The sequence below is a fragment of the Cebidichthys violaceus genome, unplaced genomic scaffold, assembly GCF_023349555.1.
Source record: "Cebidichthys violaceus isolate CVI_PGR_0920_01 unplaced genomic scaffold, fCebVio1.0.p SCAF_25, whole genome shotgun sequence".
NCBI classification, from domain to species: Eukaryota; Metazoa; Chordata; class Actinopteri; order Perciformes; family Stichaeidae; genus Cebidichthys; species Cebidichthys violaceus.
Genome location: NW_027176428.1, coordinates 3,803,739 through 3,828,246, shown reverse-complemented (window position 1 = coordinate 3,828,246; position 24,508 = coordinate 3,803,739). Strand labels below are relative to the sequence as shown.

Here is a 24,508-nt window from a genome sequence, read left to right as displayed (position 1 = left end):
TCACCAAATGAGAATTTGTAGTTATTTGGACTCAACGGGTCCTTCAGGATCCCAGTGAAGACGATCAGGACAGGGATCGGGCCTCTCTCTCTTCATTTTGTCTGGAGGTACGCAGAGGCAGAAGGGCCAGTTCACCGATCCCTGTTGGCTTCTGACAATCTTACAAGGGATCCTGTTCGTGACGCCAATGTGGTGGAAAAAAAATCCTATACCCGCTTTGCATGAGTCTTTTCATGCTGAAATACATAATACCAAAAACCAGGTTGTCTTTTAAGTATTTATTCTCTGCGCAGAGAAGGTTCAATCATCACAACAGAATGTGTTCAGTCTCAGTGAGGAAGAATCTCGAAAAAAGTGAACAAGCTTTCTTTATACAGAATGAGCAAAGGTGGGGGCCGATGGCCAACGTTACAGACATCTCGGTCTCAGACTTTTGGTCTCAGACTGATAGGAACAACAAGTGAAAACAAACAGCCAGCAACCAAAACAGCCCAAAGGCCTTGGCATGGAACATTCTCATACAACACAGTTAGTTATCTATGTGAACAGAGAGGGAGAATCATTCTTTTGCACAACAGAGACACGGTGAAGTTCAACAAAGTCCAGAGCAAAATTACTTATGCATGAATACAATATACTGAGTAGAAATATATACTACGTAAAAAATTACCATTACAAGGAAAAATCATATATAGTATTCAAAAAACATATGTAAATTTGACTTAAATACATATATCACAGCAATGTTACAGTCTCGGATAAATGCCTGCGGTGGGTATAAACTGCACTGATTAAATTAACGCTGCATGTCACATTCAAAGATTGAAGTTGTAACTGCTAAAAAAAAGTTTGAGTATTGAAATGTAACTGATTGAAATTGTTCAGTACTACTTGACAAATTTAATGACATCACATCACAATATGGTAGATATTGGTCTAGGTTTCATAATGTAAAAAAGATTGAAGTCTACTCATACTTGAGTGTGGTCTACACTGAACTTTAGCTGTACCTGCTAATCTCTGGGGCGAAGAATTGATCCTGGTTGCCAGACCCAAATTCCTTGAAAAAGTCATCCTTTCTAGCTCTCTCTTTAGTCAGTTGAATAACCTTGTCACGTAAGATGTCTCTCTCTGTTTCCAAGGCCTGATATTCCCTCAGTAGTCTTCTCAGCAGGTTCTTGCAGCAGAAACATGACTGGGTTGAGTTCTGTTGAGATTGGTCGTTCTGGCACATGTCCGCTATTATGGAGCTGTTGAAAGGAAATTGATCTGTATCTTCTTTTGAAAAAACTGTCAAAAAACAGAAGTTGCAGGTTATAATTACAAACTGTTCCATCTCGGAAACATATTACAACATGTGCTGTGGGTTATTTTGCATTTGTAAGACAAAATATTGCTATTCACCACTTACAGGCAAGGCGCAAGGAGATATTGAGAGTGGCTTGTGCGATACACAACACTCCTAAAGTTAAAATCCCAATTCTGAGAAGTCTTCCTTTTCTCTGTGTCGCACCTGCACACACAGATACATACACAGTACAGTCAATCATTCTGTTATTCGGGATAATGACACTGCTATCTGAACCCCTGGATGTAAGATGACTGGTCTTCTTACTAAAATCAAAGTTGTTTTAGGTTGATGATCTGAGCAACTCATCCAATCATTGTTGAGTGTTCCTGAGTCTTCATCATTTTGACATCATTAAAACATGAGGTAGTTTGAGTAAATTTGATAGAAAACACAAGATACAATCATTGATGTGTCGTATGTAATCCCTGATGAACATTGCTGTTTTGCAGTATCCCTTAACTGAAACTCTTAATAAATGATTCTTTATTTGTGCTCTTACCCGACTGTTCAGTTGCACTGCGGTTTGTTTTAGTTCCCTGAAGCTCGTGTATAGTGGTGTTGTGAGAAAGCTCCAATTCTTGCGCCATGGTGAGGTTTTGGCAATTCTGACAATGTCAAGAGTCTATATACACTGTCTGATATGTCGCTGCTTTGAGGGTTTTTCTCCTGTCTTTCAAAAGGAAGGAAGTTGGTTTTTGAATTGAGGAAATACACAGTTTTGTCAGAAAGACTAAAAATAGGCAATAGATAGATAGATAATAGAGGCCAAATGTCTGTACACGTATTTAATCAGTCACCTTTACCTGTATATGAAAAACTAATTATGGGTCAATTTGATTTACATCCTTTTCATAGCTAATCTTTATGCATTTCCAAATTGTCACAAACTGAAAAGAGAATCAATTTATTAGGGTCTTGAACCCGGTTGGTCAAATCTAGTGGTAAATTGATCGGCAAGAATCTCTTTCAAGTGCGCTATTTTTCTACATTCGCCTGTTGCAAATTTGTACTTTCTGTTTTTTTGCTATTGTTGTGTTTTTTATTTGACCACAGGACCCTACTGACATCACAGGCGTCTCTTTGACCAAACAGCCTGGCACGATGAACCCAGCCCTCTGCAGCTGCATCACCACATACTTCCACAGTTGCTTGTGTAAAAGGGGCATGGACTTAAGGGGATTGCATTCATATACATATATCCCTTTACCAACCACAACCTGTTAAACGGAAATGAACAGCCCACCTCTGACCTTTAAATCATGAAGCCTTGCAAAGCAACAGGTGTTTGTCCATGTGAGGAGTCAATCGTGCAATTGGTGGGTTGTATTTAGCAGCAGAAGGGTGGCTTTTTTATGAACACATACTTTTAATAGCTATTTTGTACTAGTATACAGTATAACTGCCATTCATTTTAAAACATCATACACCTTTTCAAATCTGCAAACACACAAAAATGTGACACTAGATAAATTAGTTGTCTAATTTTATCATTTTCAAAACCTAGCATATAAGGAGGAAAAACCTTAATGTACAATTATGAAACAACTTTGACTTGACTTCAGTAATCAATAATCTGAGTGCTCCAAATGCAGGGGATTGTTCTAAAACTATGTACTCATGTATCACAATAAGCTGGTCTGAAACTAACACTAGAAATATAATGTTTAGAGTTATTGTAACTAAATTAAAATATTGAATTTGTTGAATGTTGCAACACAGTACAGCGCAATCAGAGCCAATTCGCAATTTACTACTTGCACACACACTTTGCACTCCATTTTCAGCAAGAAGAGGAGTTCACAAGAAAATAGATAACGACAGATGTTGAACATTTAGTGACAGGCATCAAGTTACAAATGCAGAGTGTGATATAAAGAGAATGCATATGTATGCAAGCGGCTGTCAACCGTACAGTTAAGGTAAAACTGCGAACATGTGAATTACATGTGTGATAAGGCTCCAACATACACTGGTCCCTGTTGAGCTTACATTTATGTATGAATTCTACCCAATTTAATATTTTCCCTAGAGGTGAAGTAATACCTGTCACCTGAGCAGGCTGCAAAACTTTATCAGCTCAAATTAAAGCTTTAGTGGTGTAAATGACACCAATACTGACACTACTGTACCACTCCCATATCTTAACAACCAAAGGGGAACCGGTAATGATATAGTTGTGGAGATGGGTGAAATTAATGGGTGTGTTCAACTGGTTCAGCTAGAGAAGACCTGCATCGTGACACTGACATTGATTACAGGGAGCAACAGTGCATTCTAGTGGCTAAAAGTAAAATCACTGGAAGTATTTCAAAAGTGTGCTTTGGTTAAATTATTTCTTGTGGGGCTTTCAAAACTAGTTTGAATGTTGAAGAGCTCTTTTTAATGATTCAATTCTGCAAATGACCTGAGGCTTTTTAATTTCTGATGCTACAGATTTAGATGCTGTGGGGAATAATCATGAGAGGAGGCCCAGATAACAATACATGACCTAGCAACGTTTCACGAATCTTGCTAAGATTCAACAAACACACAAAAACAACTGTGTAGTGCCAGGGGTGTGGTGGTATACTACAAGAGAAAAGAGACTACAAAAGATATGAGGCTTGGGGCTGTGTGGTTTAGAGGATATGAGTATATCATATCTGTTATGTATACAGTATTTATAGCTCAGTCCACCCATGCAGAAAAAACAATCCCAAACTCTGAGGCAGAGGCACACACATACCTGCACACACATGGTCGCTGCACACACTCACTAGAAAACACTCAGCCATTCATGCCCACAACCCCTCTCACACTATTCCATATCATGCACCTGTGCACACACATTCACATTCAATTACATGAATTCAGATGCACTCATGCAGGAGGGCACACACACAAACACCCAGCTGCATGCATACAGGTATTTTAGGTGTGCGTATGTGTGTGTGCATCCACATGTGAGAGGTTTATAAAAACAGTACATAAATCATGGAAACAATGGCAGCAGTCAATGGTGTGCATGTGTGTGTGGGGATGTGGATGCCTACAACGCTGCCAAACAGACCATGATGTCACTCTGCTGGCAAGAAACCTGTCACTAAAGATCTTTATTCTTTGAAGAATTATTTTTAGCAAAGCTAGAGACATGGCTCTAGGGAGGGCAATGTCAGTCCACCACTTTGATCCAGACCCAGATATCTCAACCACTATCTAATGGCTTTCCACAACATGTTGTACAAACATTCATGGCCCCCAGAGGATGAATTCTACTTCGTAGGTTATCCAGTGACTTTTCCTTTAGTGCCACTAGCAGGTTGACATTTTGGGGTTTGAGTGAAATGTTAGCAAATGTGCACGCTAACATGCTAAACTGACATGGTAAACACAATACCTGCTTAACATTAGCTTATTAGCGTTGTCATTGTGAGCATGTTAGCATGCTGAACACTGTGCCCCAAGTAGAACCTCACAGAGCCTAGCCTGGTTGTACTCTGTCTTGTTGATACTCTAGAAACACTGCTGCCCTGATTTCATGTTAACATTGATACAGACACTGCCCCAAGAACCCATTTTCTTTCTCTGAACTTCTCTTGTCCTCACATAAAGTCATAATTGCCGTTGTATTGTGACAGTTTAGCACTTTAGTACTACAGTATAATAAGTGTTACTTTGAGATTCTTGACAACCAGCAACATCCTTTTCTTGCATTACATTGCCTACAGTATGGTCCGTGAGAATTGCTGTTTCTGAATAAAGACACTTTCTTAGGAGAAAATGAGCCAGATGTGGCATGTTGTTTCTCATTAGTGACATGCAGCTCACTCTTTTCCTTGTTAAAACAAATACTCTGCCCTGACTTTGTGTATGACAGCTGGAGATGAGTACTCAGTTAAGTGGAAAAATAAATCAAAAATAAATCAAAGCAATTGCCATCTTTTTGTGATGATTTGTCTAATTCTTGTCTGGTATGTCCAAGGGAGGGGAAAGGGAAAGAGATATAGAGGCAGTTGGGGAATGTGGAGATAGTGTGTGTGTGTGTGTGTGTGTGTGTGTGTGTGTGTGTGTGTGTGTGTGTGTGTGTGTGTGTGTGTGTCGTGGGGGATGAGAAGAGAGAAAGAGAGAGTGAGTAAGAGAGAAAGAGAGAGAGAGTGCCTGTGTGTTCGGACCAGCTGCACAGCAAATCTGTTTATTCTGCACAATTTGGCATCAAACACAACAGACTGCTGAGTGCCTGCTACTGCTTGTGGTGCCCCATTAAAATGGAATTTATTGCTGCCTTAAGAGCAAACCCAGAATACACATTTTTCCCTTCTACGTTCTGTCCTCCTCCCTCTCTCTTTCTCACACACACTCTCTGGTGATGGTAGTGGTGTATTTTTTCCCCACTTTAAGTAACAGCTGTCAGACAAGCTCATTACAGACCAACACAGGGAAGTATGGTAGGCATGCTCACCTACCTGTCAACCATCTCCACTGTCACCTGAGGGTGTGGTGTGGTTGTAAGGTGTCATAAAGTAGGAAGACATTCTTGTCATCTGAAGGCAGCATACGTATGTTGTGTGAGAGGACAGTTTAATGTCACATCTCCGTGTCGGATGCATCCTCATGACAGTGACTGAAATAACCACGTCCTTGTTTAAAATTTAGGACACATAACCTCGCCAACCTGACAACTTGTTACCCATTTAGCTTACAGTAATATGTAACCAGACTTTGAACTTACGCTGTAAAGAGAGCGTGAACTCGGGGCCCACATCTCGCTCCATAAATCTCCTCAGCCAATGATAAATTCATATTTAATGACCATGGCCATCGTCTGGGAAGGAGGAGCATTCTTTCATTATTGCCTCTTTCCCCTGCTGCTTGGTCGAGATAATTGATTTCTCTGTGGTAACAAGGTATCGACCACGCATGGTAGCCAGCTAAGACGGCGGTTCGATTCAAAGGAGGGGTGGAGAGGGGAGGAAAAAAAAAACAGAAGGAATAAAAGAAGAAGAGATAAAGTGAGAGAGCAAGAGCATTGAAAGCCAACAAGCCATACAATTATTTGCAGTTAAAAAAACTCACTGGCTTTAGGTGGGTGTAGATTGGACAACGACTAGTCTTATTTTTCAGGATTTTTATAGATCTAGTGCAGGACAGTTTGGTATTTTAGTGTTGTATGTATAATTCACCAAAAGGAAAGCATATTGATCACACAATCTGTCACTTAATTCACTGAAAACTGTGTCAGAAACAAATCTGGAGGACCACTTTTCAAGCACATGCTTCGCCTGCTAAGGAGGCAGTATATTGGTCCCGTTCCTTGTGTTTATGAATTTGCATTTATTCTCTAAACCTGACAAACTGCTCCTTCTCCCCTGCCCGTTTTGATGTGATTTCAAAAGCAAATCTGCATGATGCCTAGCTTAATCCAGCAGTAAATCTTCCAAAAATAGTAAGCAGATTCTACAACAGCACAGCAGGAACGTAGAAATGCCCCCCAGCAAGTAACAAAATATGTAAAACACTGCATTTTATGTAGCAAATGTACATCAAAAATAAAGAAATGAAAGAAATATTTGTTTACTGGTTAACACAGCTTTCTGCTTTAATAAATGTATTGATTAGATACATGATCAGGTGGATTTGACTGGCAGTTATTGAATTGACATCTCTGAGGCGCTGACATTATTGACCCCGACCTCGAGCAGACAACGCTCGACATGTATGCACTGTATTTTCAATCAGTCAATAACTTAACTAAACCTTATGAATTGAATAATGTATTGATTGTATTCAGCTTCCAGAGATGGTAATACACCTGTTAGTTCCTTTGGCAACACTGCCTTGCAGGTCACTCTATAAATAGAGGAATTAAATAGTGCTGCTGTTGTCGTGTGTTTACCAGCTTACATTGTAATTTATTTAAGAGCTCTTAATTGGACTAGTTACTCATTTGGCCCTCGTTGGTCCCACAGCAGAGTGGAGCTCCATCACTGCACACTGGGGCATGCTGGAATATGGAGCTACAGAGACTCACTGCACACAGCCAGCTGTTTGATGTCTGTAGCCGCCGAGCGTATGCTGCACCATACAGCATAAATAAACACACAATCCCCCCCCATGAGAGGACAGATCGACACACAGGAGACCTCATTTCAGGCTGATGAACTATTAATGTTTATTTGAAATTCAAACATTTTCTGAGGGCCTCCTCCGCAGTCGTTCATGGCTCTCTCTCTGTGCGTATGCGTGCGTGAGCAAGAGAGAAAGGAAGAGCCAACAACCTAAATTTGGATGAACTCTGCACACCATATTTTTATTTCTCCCCCAAACCGCTGGACTCCGATGTCAACGGGCCTCATGTGTTGTTGAAGCTCCGTATCGAATGAGGCAATACAAAATGTATGTCAATGGGTTCAGCCTGGCTTAGCACTCTCCAAAGTAACTGTTAATGGAATAACTATACAATGTATAAATGGTCCCCGCTTTAATTCATAATAATGTTGGACCTCATCAGCTGCCCACTCAGCCCAATAGATTATGGAAATAGCTGTAATGACTATTGGAACAATGAGCCAAATTACATTATCATTCAGTGCCACATCAGTTTTGGAATAACCGACGCCGTGCTTTGCTCCTTCACTGAAGATCTTGAATAACAATGGCCAACATTCAATTCCCAACAGAAAGATGAAGATGAGGAGGTTTTAGGCCGCGTGAAGTAGACATTAATAACACACTTATAGTTAATAAGGCAACACTAATCCATTTCCAGGTGCAAGAGGATTTTTAGGTTCAATTGGTAACAAAACCCACACATCATACATGTATGCCTCACATGATTTCAGTAGGGTTCCTCACCCCACAAGCCCAGCTCATGCATGAACACCCACCAAGACAAAAGAACCAGCCTTTGATGTTTTATTTTTAGCTCAACCATGGACTTTTGTGTGATTTTATTGGAGTGAAGACACAGAAATTAAAGTTAACATTCAATCCAATCTTTGGTAACTACATCAGTTAGACAATAGAACCATATAATGGAATAAATGTACAACAATGTAAAAAAAACAGTGTAGTTATTCTTGAGTCCCACAATCTCCGACTATGCACATTTTTTTTAAATCCCCAGGCAAAACATGGTTAGATTCGGTTTAATGACTAAATACTGTTAATCAGTTTTCGTCAACATAAATATTTCTCCTCTAAATAACTAATACTTGTACCAGTAATGTCATCATCACGCTAAAATCTGGAGCTTCTAAAAATATGGCAGTGAGAGCAACCGAGAAAAAATTTCCTCAGAGGAAAAGGCACTTCTTGTGCATTGCTAGTGATGTAACTGTGCAAATCAGTTATATTCATAAATTAAAGAAGCTCCAGATTGTATTTTGTGATGACCACACAGATAAAGAGTCTCAGACCTCTGGCTTGTGATGGAGATAAATCTTCACTGAACTGTCCTAGATCACAGGAATAACTTAGTGTTTCCAATGATCTGTTGATTGTAATGGGTGTCAGTAATACTCACTGGTTGTGTGCATAACATGCAGTAAATCATCTTCATTAGTTATGGCTTCCATATCAAAAGTGGTGCAACAGCAGCCTCTAGTGGCGTGTACTCCCAGGTAGACTCCGATTGTTACATAGACAGTGCAAAATGCAACATTGTTCCCATTCAGTATCAGTGTTTACATTGCAGGATTGTTACAGTATATAAATTGTCATGATTCATATACATCATAGCGCACAATCAATATAAATATAAAACATAATGTTAAAACAAAAAAATGTGTCAGTTTCAGGACAATGATAAGGCAACCAATGCCAAAAGACAAAGAGACACTGGCCAATAATACAATTTCTTTCCTCTCTGTCAAATGCAGATGTGTATTTCACGTGTGTTCGAGCACCCCTGTTGCTGTGGTTACAACCACAGGTTCAAAGACAGACCAACACCTGTGAATGCATAGCTTTTGTACATCAAACCTGTGTTAAACACAGAGCATATAATCCTTAAATTGTTTTAGGATGGTTGCATGGTCAAAGCCTTCAAACATCTTACAATCATATAGATGTCACCACAGTTTTGGTCAATAATAAATCATTAGTAATCAAAGATATAAAAACACACTCATGTCGTAATCTTTTCAAAGAAATCAGGTTAGAAAGACTTGTACAAAACACTTGAATAAAAAAAAACTCATTACATTACGTTACATGCTAAAATTGCACAGTAGTTTTCTCACATGATTATGTGAATACATCTTCAGTTATTGCAGTAAGCAACCCAGAAATACAATATGGGTGATATTGAAGAGTAATATTTTCTCTTTTACCATTACTTCAGCTGTGGAGAGGCGAAGAAGTTTCCCTGGCGGTGAGAGGCCACTGATGCTTTGCTCTTGCTCCCAAATCTACGGATAGGGGATAGGGGATACGGGGGGGGGCAGAATTTCAAGCTTAGTGAGAGCAATTTTTGCAAATGCAAGAGGCAGAACTGGTGTGGTCAGGTCCGCATGTCGAAGTGTCTGAACTGAACCCCACATTGCTCCCGAATCGGTGTAGGAATGATTAGATTAGAATCTGATGTGCATGGTAGGCTCTGCCATCAGTATATGAATGGATGTATGTTGACATGTAGTGTAAAGTGATTTGAGTGCTCATGAGAATAGAAAGGCACTATATAAATGCAAGTCCTTTTACCATTTAACTGTGAGGATGAATGTTGAGGTAAAAACAGGAATCCAATCTTTATATGTGGACAACTCAGTTTGCTTCACTTGATTGTTGATCATTGACTTAGCTCAAAGCTTAAACTGTATGAGGAGCATTGATTGTGTATGTGAAACAATGCTCAAATCTGCAAAAGTTGAAGCTTTATCAGAGTTGGATCTTGACCAAGGCTTTTTAACTGCTCTTCTAATAAGAGCCCAATGTTCAACCTGCATTTCCCCACGCAGAGTTAACGTTTGTGAGATTCTTTTACATTAAACCAGAGCCCTGATATCTATTGTCCAGCTGTTTCAGCCAGGTGCACCTCCACCCGCTTAAAAGACTAAACGCCAGCAAACATGGATTTAAGCAGAATATTTTGTTACAATAACAACAACTTTGGACAATTTGGAAATGTTTGGATCACACGAGTCAGAAACAACCCTACTACAACCCTACACCACTGGATTCTAATTCTAAGGCACCGATAACCTATCCAACTGAGGAGGAAAGTGCAGCTGTGTGTAACAAGCAGAGTAGTGAACCAGCCAATGGACCCTTTTAAATAGCAGGAAAATACTGCACCATTGACTTTAGACCAGATTTTTTGTTGGTCAATGCTGAATCGCTTTCTGCTGCCTCAAGATAGCAACGCCCCAGTAATGCTCCTGATCCTGGGCGCATGTACATTTGCTACTTCTACAATGAGGGAGCTGGGCGTGAAAATTACAACTGCATGGCTCTGAAACTAGCAATGCTAGTTTCACTGCGCTGTGCGCTGGATGTGAGGTAGAGCCCTGTTTATGTGAGCATGAGTGAGCTTACATCGTGGTGCTGGAGAGGGTCTGCTTCATGCGCTGAGACAGCGAGCTGGAGGAGGGTGTTTTGGCCATCATCTGGTGCTCTGGAGTGGTCAATGGTCCCAATATGCTCACTACAGATACATTAAAGAAAAACGCAATCAAACACAGTTGATTATTTCAAGAGAGCATTGCGCAATTTTGAATCCTCAAAAGGTGAAAAGGTTGGTGTTAATCTCTTATCTGTCATTTCATGTGTACTATTTACAAACAGTTCTTTAAAATAAAATAGAACACATCGTCTTACTCTCAAGCTATTCAATTTTAAGAAACTTTTACTCTTGGTAATCCCTTTCCAGTGATTTACCTTTGAGGTCTGGAGTTTCAGTGTGGTGAGCATCGTCCATGCCGGTATTATCTGGATAAGCAAACTGGTCCCAGTAGTTTGCTGGAATACTAAGCAAGCGCTCTACAACCTAGAAAGAGAACAAAATAAATCCAGTATTTGTAGTCAAAACCATTCCAAAGAACAGAAACACCAATGTTGAAGTAAACAAAAGCACACACATCTGCACACTGTATTGTCATTCACTTTACCCGTGGTTGTCGGTTTGTGTCATGCAGGATGGTCATAGGGTCTGGGTCGGGAACAGCATGACCCACCAGAGTAGGGCCAAACACCCGGGCCAGGTTGGTCACATCCATCTTGGTATCCACACACTCAGAGACCCTGTGAGGAGACAAGGGTAGAACATTTCAGTCTGAAATAAAATGAAAGTTAAGATGTAGGAGGTTACAACACGCTTGCCCACCCGTGACTAAAATCATATACATTTTGGACAAAAGTCCTTCAGGCTTACAAGTAGTTGCTTATACTACTACGATCTAATGCGTGGAAGGCAGTGCCAAACAGATGGGAGCAAAAACAGGATAAAACAAAAAGGCTTCATAGAGCTACTGAAATATAATGACAATTACTTTTGCAGATGGATCATGAGGCAGGCCAGAGTGTCTCGGTTAGGTTGAGGCAGCTCACTAATGGTCTGATACAGCATGGCGAGACTGTTGCCATCATCCTGGATTTCTACAAAAAACAAACATTAAAACCAGTCATTTAATAGCTCTTTAGTTCAACTAATGTAAAAGTTTGTTCTTGAAAGAATAATGTTGCGTAAACACACTGTTTCTAAGTCCTAAAGACTCACCAGCTGCTTCCATGAAAACTTTGTTGAGGTGGAAGGTCAGCAGTGGCTCTGGGAGGTTTCTGAAGAAGTCTTTTAGGACACCTGCAATGACGTTAATGTCATCCACTTTGTGAAGTGGAGGCAGAGTCTTTCCTCTAATCAGCTTCTCTTTCAGCTCTTTCACCATGCGCTCTTGGCCAGAGACTCTGTACAGGCCAACCTGGGGCAAAGGGAAAGATAAACAGCTGTCATTGTCTGACTGCTTGTGATACCGCACCACTGAATGAGATAACTAATTAGAAAGTATTATCTATTGTAATCGCCCAGGGGGAAAAGGATCAGAGCATAACATGAAGGTGACAAGTAAACAAGGACTTCAATAAAGTCTGTCTCACCTCATGTAGGCCTCTGTGTTCAATCTCCTTAATACAGTAGATAACCATAGCTGGGATCTTTGGGGAGGTGGCTGGAGCAAAGTCAGCCAAGGTGCTCTGCACACAAATTACACAGAATTAATCTAAACATTATAGCAATACAAATTAATGAAAAATAGTTTAAACATGCCATGTACAGCATGTACCTCTGTGGTCAGGATGGGAGTGCCAGCGGCTGGCGGGTTACAGGGCAGGGGACAGTAGTCCCGACACTCTGGATGGGTCACAACCTTACAATCCTGGCAGCGAAGGTACATCTTGCCAAACTTTGTTCTTCTTCCACATGGTACGCAGAACTCAGACTTGATCACCTTATTTAGAGAAGGAACACAGTGCCAAAGGTGAGTGGTGGTACTTCAACAATGGTGAACAAGTTGTTAGTGTGGATGCAGACAAAACAGTAAGTAGACAGTCTTACTGTTTTGGGGTTGAACTGGTGCTTCTTTCCTTCTCCATTATGTCTGGGGGTTCGGAGCTGGGCTCGTAAAGTGGAGACTGGTGTGCTTGGAGCCTCACTTGCGGTCTCAGATTGGTCAGTAGTGGTTGTATCAGCCCATGCTGGAGCAACTGTAGGCACAATCACATGTTGAAAAATTATCAAAAATGATTCAAGCAGATAATGGTTTTATATTCTAATTAATTTTGTTGTTTTTGTTCAAAAGGTCCCGTAAAGGAGAAACCATACAGAAGATCTAGAAAATCCTCACCGCTCTTTCTGCTGCGTGTCCAGTAAGGAACAGCTTCAATGGTGGAGACGGCCTCAACAGCACCACCGTTCACCGGGACAGTGATTGTGGTTTTTGCCACTATAGACTCATTCATCTGAATCAAATGTTTAAAAAACATATATTAATTGCTTTTTTTTTTTTTTAAACAAACTGATGGACATCTGAGTTGCTTTGGAATAAAAAGAGACTTAATCACCCAAAGCTGTTTCACAGCCATTTTTTTTTCTTCAAGTGTTACTGTTATGTAGTACATTTATCTGAGGAGGTCAGCATTACCCTTTCTGCTGTTCGTCCACTGGAGCGAGGTTTCTTCATTGCCAGTGGAGGAACCTCAGAGAGTTTTCTGGAGGAACGCTGCAGATTAAAATGTACAGTAACTTTCAAAAACACATTTTATGGATTGGCCACTGAAGACTGTACACCAAATAGCAGGACAAAGTTGTGCTGATATGTAGCAAAGTAACATGAATCAAACACACTGAGTGTCTTTACACCTAGCCTGAATCATTAGAATGACTTCATTAATGCACGCAAAGAAGGCATTCTTTCAAAATGCACAATAAAAACTCACTCGTTTCTGGCGTTTCCGCAGTCGCACAGTCTTCATCACGGAGGAATCCCAGTCCTGCATGTTAAGACACACAAACCACAGCACTTAATGAACTTAACTAAATGAATGCTGTTGTATCTGAAATCAGAATTTCTCCTAAAATATACAGTGACACATTTAAGAAAATGGTTCAAAATACCAGAGAGTCATCCGTTTGGTCATAGCTGATGTCTGACAGCAAAGAAGCCGATTCATCAATGGTATTTAACCTGTAAAATAGATTAATGTCAGCACTTAATCTTCCTGTCGGAAGTCGATGGCTAGTTGGAAAATAAGACAATATTCTGGTGAGTTACAAGGCTTTAATATAAGAATTCATATTTTACAGATTGAATTTAATATAATTTAATGTACAAATGCTACACCTCTATACAGTCACTAACTTCATAAAGTGAACCAGTAAAGTATCCTTATTATACTTGAAAGTTCAAACAAGGATGGGACACTGAAATCATTACTGTTGTCTTATCAGTAGCTGTTTCAGAACTAGAGGAGGAGGATCTGACCTGCGACTGGAGTTGAGGTTGCTCTTAGCAGCCTGTGCTGTCTGTGAGTGAGCACTGAGGAAGGCCAGGGCGGAGCGCTGCTCCTCACTCAGGTAGACACTGTTACCGTTCTCCGAGATCAGCAGCTCCCGGATCAGCTGTAGCTGACGTTCCTGTTACAACCACAAACCAGCATGTTGACAGGGACAGATTAATATATATTAAAAAAAGACAAATAGATTATTATTTTTATTAGAATTAACAATCTCCAGTTAGATAACATATATGCACACACAGTGATTGCATTATCTGAAGATTAACATCTAGGTTGTGAAGACATTGGAGTAGAAGCACTGCTGGATGTTTGTGGCGATCACATACAGCTGCTATGTGGATCCTTCTGGTGTGCCCTGCTTAGTCCATCTTGTGAAGGGCTCATTGCATGGGTGGAATATCGTCTCAAAAAATATAAAATGCAAGAACCCTTCAAAAGTAATACATACATAACGTATTTAAAATGACCAACATCTTGCGACCGACATGGAACTTTATCAGGTTCGTTGTCAGCAAACTGCATTTTATATGTTTTTTGAGACCATACTCCACTCATGCAATGAGTCCCTCACAAGATGAAATTTATTTCTAGATTTTCCTTCTTCTAACTTCCTATATATTCCAATAGCAACCACACAGATATACAAGACCCCTAACTAGTGTTGTACCAACCAGCTTCTCATAAACCGCCTCCGCCTTCTGCCGCCGGCGGATCTCCACATCCACCTGGTTGCGGGCATGCTTTAGCTTGACCTCTAGGGCTCCCCTCTCAGTCTCTGCTTTTGTCAGCACTTCTTTACAGGAAACCAGCTCCTCACCTGCTAGCATCCACTTCTTACGACACTCCTCAAAGTTAACTGCCATCTGGAGGAACTCTTTAAATAGACAATAGAAGAGGAGATTGTTGTATTGCTACTGTGCATAATAATAAAAAAAAATTCTGTGGTGGTTATGTGTGATAAGCCTCCAAAATGCCATAGCAGTGGCAGTGATGTAAATTACCTGAAGATAGAGGACAAGAGGACAGAGTGCTGCAGTAAAGTGAACAAATGTGTGACAGTGCTTTCCTGTTAGATACAATGGAAATGAATTGCATTATCTGGACTATTGAAATGGAAATGTTTACTACACCCCAATAGCTAGTTCAACACCCATGTGTGACATGTGGTGCACCAACAATTTCTACAGCAAATCTGTAGTCCTGGCTCTGCTAACCTTTAGTCACTAAGGCAAAGGCTCTATACTTCCCTGCATTCATTACCCGTGGCGAAGAATTTGCACCAACTAACACAGTTTGGGATTAAAAAAAAAAATGCACCCAATATCACTGCTACTAACGTTAGCACCATGCCATAGCAGACAAGCTTAACCACACTAACGTTACACAAGTACTTAAGCTCTGACAGCCTTCTAAAGGAGGTGGCAAATACCAAAACCAAGTATGGAAATAACTTACGTGGTTCAATGCCCTCATTCAGACCGTCCACCTGGGCTCTCAGACTCTGGAACTGGTTGTACAGGTTCACCACAGACGACTCCATCGTGTGTTACTGCATGCAGCTACTTAGATTAGTAGGGAGAGATGGGTAGAGTTTGATAATAATGCCAGTAAATGTTACCCTACTTATTAACCCGTTGAATTAGCCAGTTAGTGGTACTAACACTAAATAAATTGCATGTCGGTTGGTTAACCGTCAAACATGAAATTAAAAAATGCTTACATTAGCTATAGTGCTGAAGAAAAAACACGTTAACGTATCTCCTTGTGTTTGCCATTACTTTAACTCCACTGTTTTCGAATCAACTTTCAAGCTAGTTATCCAAGTTAATGTTACGCTAGGTTTAACGTTAACGTTACTGCACCTAAAATGACGCTATCGGCATGCTAACAGTAACGGTAGCAAGTTTGTGTTGACTTAACGCTAGCTAATTATCGTTACGTTGGTCAAAAGAAATAACAAAACACATTACCTGTGCAATGTTTTTCCCGTGATAGTGTGGTTGACATGTAACGTAACAACGTCCAATGTCTAAAGCAAACGTTATGTGGTTAGTTCCTACACCAGCAACAGCAGAGCCACACCTATTTGATAAAGTTTTCACATTCTTCTTCAAAGTTTAAAATCAGCGCCGGTTTTCTTCTTCGTGGGCTGTTTGACGGAAGTTGCAGCGCTCTATCGCTCCCACACAATCAGAGTTGTAACTGCAGGTGATTGTGGCGATTAGTGTCAACTGGCTCCTAAAACAAGAATCCAAGCATCCCCTGGAGTCAAGGTGGCTTAACGTGATGTGTGTGTAATATCAAAAATAAATGTATTATATGAGTCATAGAAATACTTTTTAAAAAGCAGTAGTATTTGAATTTTCGCTGTACTATATGAACATTAATTAAATACATAAAAAAAAAAAAAAAAAAAAAAAAAAAAATATATATATATATATATATATATATATATATATATATATATATATATATATTATTTTACTACTACTTATTAACTGTGTAATATATATATATATATATATATATATATATATATATATATATATAAATTACACAGTTAATAACTGTGTAATATATATATATATATATATATATATATATATATATATATATATATATATATATATATATATATATATATATATATATATATATATTCAGGATCTCTGGCTCAAAAATCTGTGTTAAATTTAACTGAGCTTGGAGTTTTAAAAAACTCTGGAGGTTTTTAAAATCAGATCTGTGCTTGAGGTAACTTATTAACTGTACCCAGGAACCCCACTAATAGCATCAATAACTTTGCTATATGTGCCATTTTTTGCACAGTAAATAAAAATATTTAAAAGGTATGTTGATTGAGGTGTGTCAGTCCAGTATCTGTGCCTCCTGCTTTCCTGACTGTTTATCAAAATATTCAATTGAGTAGGGACAAATTATGTGTCAAATTGTAAAATCCTTTGAAACATTCACTAACTGTGTCATGTTGTGGGTCTGGCACATGGGATGCTCACAACGACATCATTAATCAGCCACGGAAGGCATATCTGGGTGCAGCAGCAGCACTGTGCAACATTTAATGAGGGTATCACATTCTCTCTCTCTCACACACACACACACACACACACACACACACACACACTAAATCAACTGCAAATAACTTACATGTGTGCTTCCATAACACATTAGAATTAAAAAAAATAGACTATAACTGATTTGTGTGTGCTTGTGTTTTTAAAATGCATTGGCAGGCGGATTTAGCATCACACTTGTCCCCAGAAGGTTGTGTGTGCGTGTGTGTTGTAAATATCGCATGTCCATTAGAGGTGATTTGGGATAATGGGATCTGTCAGTCAATATGCAGTCTCTGTCTTAGTCAATTATTTATTTCTATATGTACATTTCCTCCAGTCACAGATCATTTAACTGACAGAATTCTCTGTTTACATCAATCATTGACTCCCCTTCCTAAACTGAGTGGACTATTACTACTTTGTGCATTAATCTGTATTCTGGCATCAAGAGCAACGCCTGACGGAAAAAAGGGAAATAATTAATTTTGCAAAACAGAGCAGTTGCTTTTAAATGTATATTTATAACATAGTGCAAATTTATTATTTATCAGATCAAACATATTGTAAAAGGTATGTTACCACTTTGCCGAGTTTATTCAGACAGGCAACAAAGGTCAATGTAACATTTTCTTTAATTCACAAGCAGTTTTTAAGACAGAGTGTTTACCTGAATAATGAGTTCACAGATTTATAGATGTCTGTTTAGAAGGTGCATGAATAATAGGCTACAGCAAGGTCCAAATTTCACAAGTGCATCTGAGGAATGAAAAAAGTATCAGCAGGCTCTTATGCACCGAAGTTTCAGAGGAAGCACCGGCAGCTTGTGCTGACTAAGGCTTAGGCCTCCTCAGTGGCACCATTGGAAGGGTAATGGATCCACAAACAGCCTCATGGGGAACACTTGGCAGATATACATCTACTTAGGAGGATGCATGCTAGCAGAACACATCCTCTATACATTCTTTACATAGCTGTGCACACAAAGCAAAGCAACGTTTAAGGGTCTGGATTCAAGTAAAGAAAACAAGCATTTTCATGCACGTTAGTTTTTTTCCCCAATGATATACATTGTTTTTGTCCACTTTGGTGTATAAAGGGAAAAAATGCTTATCTATTGTTGAACAGAAACAAAATCATCCATATCTAAGAAATTAGAAGGCGTGGACAAAAAACATGAACACCTAGAAAACGTGATACAATCCAATACATTTGCCCTTTTTATTATTGAGATAGTGACAGGTGTTGAATTTCACTATTTGGTTACTGATAGAATTGTAATAGATTACACATACTGTGTTGTAAAGTGTGCCTCTTATTGTGACCACTCTATAATGCACATTGTATTGCATTACAGCCTTATTACAAGCTCTGCAAATGTAGTTTTTACTGTGGACATATTAGGTTGAATTTAATCATATTTTAGAAGTGTGCATGATTTTGTGTCAACCCCCCACAGTCTGGCACCAAGAGTCGATTTTAATATAATGTCTACCGAGTTAACAGGAAGCTTTTACAAAATGGAATGTCACACAACTAGCAAGACTATTTTCATCATCTGTTAAAAGGACGCCAGAAGAATCTGGTGGTGCTAAGTGAGCCTGCAGGTATGTGGAAAAGCTCTGGCCAAGTGAGTATAGTGATAGGATAATGTGCATAGGTGCACTTCAAACATCCCATCAATTGAATTACAAGTGGAATCTCCCACTCAGAGAGTGTTTACTGGAAAAGGCTCCCTCTTTCCTTCACCACTTCAACAACAACACATTTTTTTTACCTTCCGGGTTTTGAAACCTGAAACTTGGTAAACACTCCAACGCAAACACATTCATGAGTGGATTAAATAGCTTATGTTTTCCAGTATGAAAAATGGGAGGAACTTTATAAAAATATTATTTTTTTTATTGGCTTAAACTTGTTTGAGCACTATATCTTGTTGTTTAAGGAAAGGACAAGAGTATTCAACCTAAAAGAAAGTAAAAGCGCTCCTGTCGAGAGAATCCATTACTATTTATGAACAGAGGATGTAAAACTGTTATGTAGTGATAAAACTCTTTTCTTACATAGAAGTGAAATAAGCCCTGAGGTGGCAAAAAAGTCAGGCAGTGCTCAAGACTGAAGCTGATTCACAATGCATTCGTAAAAGTGTTGTTACTCAGAAAGAGTAAGCAAAATGAGACAAAAAAGAAACTAACAATTTGCATTGGCTCAGTATTACGAATTTTAACATATCCTCTCAGAGATATTTGACAATTATGTAAAACATTGATACTGAAATGCTTCCTTTTTCAGCCATCTGAAATGATTAAGAACAAAAATCATTAAATAAATGACAGTAAAGGGGGAAAAAACGTAACATGGGAGATTACTTACAATGTGTTGTGACTGCACGAGGGAGTGACTGTAAGCTACAGTTCGAATCTTCCTGTTTTTCTGAAGTCATAAATAATGGTGCTGCATGCAGAGAACTCTAAGGAGTTACTGAATGTTAACTGAACACCAATCCAGCTTTATGGTCTTGGTGTCAGTCAGTAACTTATCTCCATGAGAATGGCGTGCAAGCTCCTAGGTACAGCACATATCTGGCAGGCAACAATGTGGGCTGTAAAGGTCTTCATGACCCAATGGTGCAAATGGGAATGACAATGATGAGAATAATAACCACTGCAGACGTGATGAGTGCAAGCAGCTTGCAGACCTTGGCCCGGCGGAGGTCAGCCTCTTTACGCCTGAGTAGAGCATCATAGCCTGGAGTGTAAATGTCGTCCATCCAGAACTCCATGTTGTTGGGGTTCAGAGACTCCTGGGTCTGAGTAACATGATGCCATTTAAAGATTATTAGAGCAGTTATACACTCATATAGACTAAATACAAATCCTAATCTAATCTAAAATGTTAAAGGAAATTGCTCTTTCCTGCTATGAATCATTCATTTGTGATGTGCTATTTCATGACAATAATTGTATTTTACTAACCCCACTCTTTAGCTTGAATGATATAAAAAATATGAATATAAATATATTTATACTAATCAATTAGGAAAACATATTACATTTACTCATCTATAGACTAAAACCAACGACTTTATACAAAAGATATGCTAGGAAACAGAATTGGATTCAATGTTTTTAACTAATGTAGCCCTTTCAAAGTCAACAAATCTTACCTGTAAGTCCAAAGGGGAGATTCGTGCCTCTCTGTCGTCTACAGTCCATATGGGTCTTCCCCTCCCCTCAGACAATCTGGGGTCCAGGGTCTTCCCAGAGGTAAGCCCACCAGTCAGACTGCTGTCTTTGTGGCGGAACAGGGACGAGTTAAACACTTGTTCCACCAGGCTGGAGGACTTTTTGGAGATTAGGTTAGTCGTGCTGCCTGACTGATCTGCCTAAAAGGAAAATGGGCCAAACACAGATTTTATATAGACTGTATTATACAAAAAAAATATTTTATTCTTTAAAATGTTTCTTTGCAGCCCTGACCAAATAGTGCTATATATAAAGATGTATTAAATATTTTGCATATTTGTTATAATTTATCCCTATTTTTAACAACTGCTTCTTTGTAATTATTTTGCATATAACAGTAAACAACTTGAAACATGAACTGTTCATTGTAAAGGTTTAAACAAACACCCCACAAAGTGGCCTAATTAGTCAACTGACCACTAAATCACATAGTCTGCACAGCAGACCTCCAGCTTCAGGCCAAACACATTTTGTGGTTGCACGTTATACACATGGTTTGAGGATTTGTACTTCTGTCTTCAAAATGGATTACTGTCACTCATCTCTCATCTAACAGTTATTTCTTCATGTATCATGGTAAATAGAATAAACGGTGCACAGTAAAATTAGTCTACCTTTTCATGTGAAGATTTGCCATCTTTACTTTTGGAGAATGACACTGTCCAGTCTCTTGCAGAGTTAGAAACATTCAGCTGTTTTGAATCAGAAAGATTTTTCTCTTCAGGCTGGGTTTTGGAGGCACGACGAGATGATGCATCCTTCTTCCCTTCTTTCCCACCCTTTGAATCAGCCTGACCGTTAATGCTTTCTGTATGCTCCACGGACGTGTTCCACCGGTTCCAGTCCAGACTACTAGTGCTGGTCCCTGGAAACAGATGCTCAGACACAGACAGAGGCTGAGGCTCTGATGACTCAGAAGGGGTTATAGGGTGGCTCATGAAAGAGGAGACACCACTGAGAGGCTCCAGCCAACGCCCACCGGTGCCTTGTCCATCAACACTGATAGGCTGCTGGATCTTTTCATCCAGCCGCTGCAGAGCAGACAGTACCTGGGAAATCTCAGCCTTTACATCATTCAGTGAATCCAGTTGTCTTTCTATCTGGCTCATGCGGAGCAGCAGCTTACAGACACCGGCCTTGAGCCCATCATCACTGCTTTCCAGAGAGTGAAAAAGCCTTTGGAGTTGACCTAGGCGACCACGTCTGGCTTCGTGGGTGTCCTGGTTAATGGCCCCTGATCCATCGTTGGGGTGCAGGACTCCCGTGGAACCACACATGCTTATGTCATCTAAGAAACGAAAGATGGCACTGATGTCATCCTCACCAATGTCAGGGTCGTCTAATGAGGTCATGAAGGAGAAGCGGTCAGCGTGGACAAGGCTACGGAGGCGCCGGGTGTCTGGTGGGTCTGTCTGGGTTCCTTGAGCTTTGACTCTATTGCCTCCCCTTGGCAATCCACTATCCCCACTCTCGCCTCCTATGGACCCCCCCAATCTGCTGATAGCAGGGGTTGATCGTCTTGGAAATTGCCCCCCTTGTGATTCCATCCCCATTCCAATGCTGTCCAGGCCTATCCGGTCCTCTAGACTGTGACTCTTGTTGCTCCAGATGGGCCTCTTGGTCCTTGGAGGTTGAAGGTGCCGGGGGGACCACTCTGGGATTGGCCGTGGTCCGAAGTAAGTTGAGTCCTGTAGATCATTAAGGCTCTCGTGTTTAGCCCTCTGCTCTGGCGATTGGTTGACTGCTGCTGGTGATGGGTAAGGATTTGGGATGGTTTCAAAGCTGTGATTGTCGAAGCCTTTTTGAACCATGTTAGGACTGGGAGACTCACTGTTAACAGTCACCTGGGGTATTAGAGGTGGCTGGTTATGAAAGTCCTTCTTAAAGATGTTTCTCTTCTGGTCGACAGACGATCCCTGTTCATCTTCAAACACCTCCATGGGCGCAGAATCTCCACTAGACTCACTGTCCGTCTCCAAAGGCAAGTAGATATTCTTCATGACCTCGTTGGGGATTTGGCCACTGGGGTACAAAAGTGTGGTGTGAGGCAAGTCGAAAGACACAGCCCTCGCCCTGATTGGAGGGGAGGACAAAAGTGAGATGGGATCGGGGGGAAGACTTGCTCGCTTGTGGGCAGAGTAATTAGATCTTGGAAACAGCAAGTGCTGATCAATAGGCCTGCCACTGGAGTCAGAGTGGGCACGTGCTCTTTCTCGACCAGAAATGTTTAGCTGGTGTATTCCAGACAGACTGGGGCCTGGGGATTGGTCGACGGGGAGGACCATCTGCGATCTGATTGGTTGGCTGTCATCAGGGGCGCCACCCGTCATCTGAATAAGATTGAAGATAGTTACAATGTCAGCAGCGACGCCTATGGGTGAAAGCCCCTGGCCTCTTGTGGAAACACGATCTCTGAAGAGAGTAGCTGGGAAACAGGGGTCCTGGCTGGCAGCAGCAAACAGCAGACTCCTGAGCTCGATGAGGTGCTCCAGGTCAAAGCGGGTGCTGACCATACGACAAAGATCCTGGAAGGTCAGCCATTGGCGCATATTGGCCAGTTCCTCCAGGATCCCCAGAAGGACCTCAGGGTATTCCTGCTGCAGGTTAGCCATGGCTGCTCACCTGAGAGAGAAAACCAGGCAGTTAGTGAGGTCAAGGGAGTATTTTTGTAAAGCACCTTTCAAAACCAATATATTTCAAAGTGATTTACAAAACACATAAATAGCTATTAAGACAAGATATAAAAGAAAAACAAGTCAACATAACAACACAAAGAAAACAGATAAGTGCATGTAAATCACCTTCTCTCTTTCTTTGATGCAAACAAATATCTTTTTTTAATGAAAGTATAATAGCCTAATAATAAATATATATGTTTTATAGTATCGTATACTACATGTCAATAATGATAAAAAAGCAATGGATATTGTTATGTATTAAATATTTGTTGTATTATTATGTACAAATATATAGGTCTATTATAGATTATTACCCATGCTCTCATTATATAGCATGTTAATAATAGAGATAAAACGCTGGTAGTACAATGTTTTGAATAAAAAACAAATTGTCAGTTCTATTTTTAAATGACTCAAATTAGTTTCACTTGGGTCCAATATCAATAGTGGTTCAGATCTGATACTGTTTCATAGGCAGCATATAATCATGTAATTGGTCAAAATTAGAATTAGATAAGACATTCTCAGTTCGGATGGAAAAAGAACTTTGAGTGGAGAATTTGGAAAGCGACCTTATTTTTGGAACCTAAAATAACCGATCATCTGACCTGATGACGGCGTCACTGGACATTTTTAATCTTCTCATTTCTATTAACCACCTCAGGGCAGACTGGCCACTTTACTAAACACGTGCTAGATGTGTGTCGATGAATATACTGACACGCATTCAGTAACTTTATTCCAGGCACTTGTGAAAACGGTCTGAAGACGAGGACAGGGCTGGACATATTCTTGGAGAAGGAGCAACAATATTTTCTGCAAGTCGATCCCCTTTTGAGTATCATCAGCTGGGACAATGCCAATATGTCAGTGTTGTAAATGCAATTTGGGTTAGCATCTTACCAAAGGTGTAGCTTAAGTGAAGGTGAGCCAATGAGTAATTCCACTTACCTGAATCTGATGAAAGATAAAGTCAGTCCTGTGTCCATGAAAAATGACTAATAAAATCCAGTTTTACACCGATAGAGAGGCCATATTGCAAATAGATCCGGGGCTGCTCATACTGTTACACTGCTTTCATGGGCTTCTCTGTTTGTAGCAGCAACTAGCTCACAGCTCAGGCAGGAGAGGAGAAAATTAGAAATCAGGTCATCTTCCCACAAGTCCTTGCAGTCCCCTGAG

The 24,508-nt window shown here is 40.1% G+C and overlaps 2 protein-coding genes and 1 long non-coding RNA gene across 5 annotated transcripts; all 3 read right to left on the bottom strand.

Moving 5' to 3' along the window:
• Window positions 1–282: 282 nt before the first annotated feature.
• LOC137879559 (uncharacterized) lies at window positions 283–1,973 on the bottom strand. The gene is made up of 3 exons (XR_011103745.1): window positions 1,851–1,973; window positions 1,412–1,513; window positions 283–1,290 (listed from the first exon to the last, which is right to left on the bottom strand). It is a non-coding gene; the product is annotated as an uncharacterized lncRNA (long non-coding RNA).
• Window positions 1,974–8,257: 6,284 nt separating this feature from the next.
• On the bottom strand, window positions 8,258–16,399 carry LOC137879474 (rac GTPase-activating protein 1-like). Of its 3 annotated transcripts, none has more exons than XM_068720212.1 (17): window positions 16,303–16,399; window positions 15,788–15,894; window positions 15,004–15,206; window positions 14,299–14,450; window positions 13,932–14,001; window positions 13,754–13,807; window positions 13,459–13,536; window positions 13,162–13,276; window positions 12,873–13,021; window positions 12,601–12,765; window positions 12,416–12,511; window positions 12,042–12,240; window positions 11,815–11,920; window positions 11,434–11,566; window positions 11,204–11,312; window positions 10,862–10,970; window positions 8,258–9,738 (listed from the first exon to the last, which is right to left on the bottom strand). In XM_068720212.1, exons 2-17 carry the CDS (start codon window positions 15,870–15,872, stop codon window positions 9,663–9,665), a joined length of 1,899 nt encoding a protein of 632 aa, XP_068576313.1. In that variant the 5' UTR covers window positions 15,873–15,894; window positions 16,303–16,399; the 3' UTR covers window positions 8,258–9,662. The 3 variants fall into 3 exon arrangements, with proteins under 3 accessions (XP_068576313.1, XP_068576311.1, XP_068576314.1); XM_068720210.1 differs by having other exon boundaries at window positions 15,788–15,891; XM_068720213.1 differs by lacking the exon at window positions 16,303–16,399 and adding an exon at window positions 16,053–16,113.
• A 3,618-nt stretch (window positions 16,400–20,017) lies between these two features.
• LOC137879682 (major intrinsically disordered Notch2-binding receptor 1-like) lies at window positions 20,018–23,260 on the bottom strand. Its single transcript, XM_068720586.1, has 3 exons — window positions 21,263–23,260; window positions 20,570–20,788; window positions 20,018–20,212 (listed from the first exon to the last, which is right to left on the bottom strand). The coding sequence occupies exons 1-3, from the start codon at window positions 23,258–23,260 to the stop codon at window positions 20,018–20,020; spliced, it is 2,412 nt and encodes an 803-aa protein (XP_068576687.1).
• Window positions 23,261–24,508: the final 1,248 nt, after the last annotated feature.

What these genes read in the sequence shown, in the direction of transcription:
- LOC137879682 (XM_068720586.1), bottom strand. Translation starts at nt 23,260, where the DNA reads ATGGCTAACCTGCAGCAGGAATACCCTGAGGTCCTTCTGGGGATCCTG. An exon ending in GCAAATCTTCACATGAAAAG is followed by an intron (nt 20,789 to 21,262) that starts GTAGACTAATTT and finishes TTTTCCTTTTAG; the next exon opens with GCAGATCAGTCAGGCAGCAC. An exon ending in TCTCCCCTTTGGACTTACAG is followed by an intron (nt 20,213 to 20,569) that starts GTAAGATTTGTT and finishes CATGTTACTCAG; the next exon opens with ACCCAGGAGTCTCTGAACCC.
- LOC137879474 (XM_068720212.1), bottom strand. Translation starts at nt 15,872, where the DNA reads ATGGAGTCGTCTGTGGTGAACCTGTACAACCAGTTCCAGAGTCTGAGA. An exon ending in AGGCGGTTTATGAGAAGCTG is followed by an intron (nt 14,451 to 15,003) that starts GTTGGTACAACA and finishes TGGTTGTAACAG; the next exon opens with GAACGTCAGCTACAGCTGAT. An exon ending in ACCAGTTCAACCCCAAAACA is followed by an intron (nt 12,766 to 12,872) that starts GTAAGACTGTCT and finishes TCTCTAAATAAG; the next exon opens with GTGATCAAGTCTGAGTTCTG.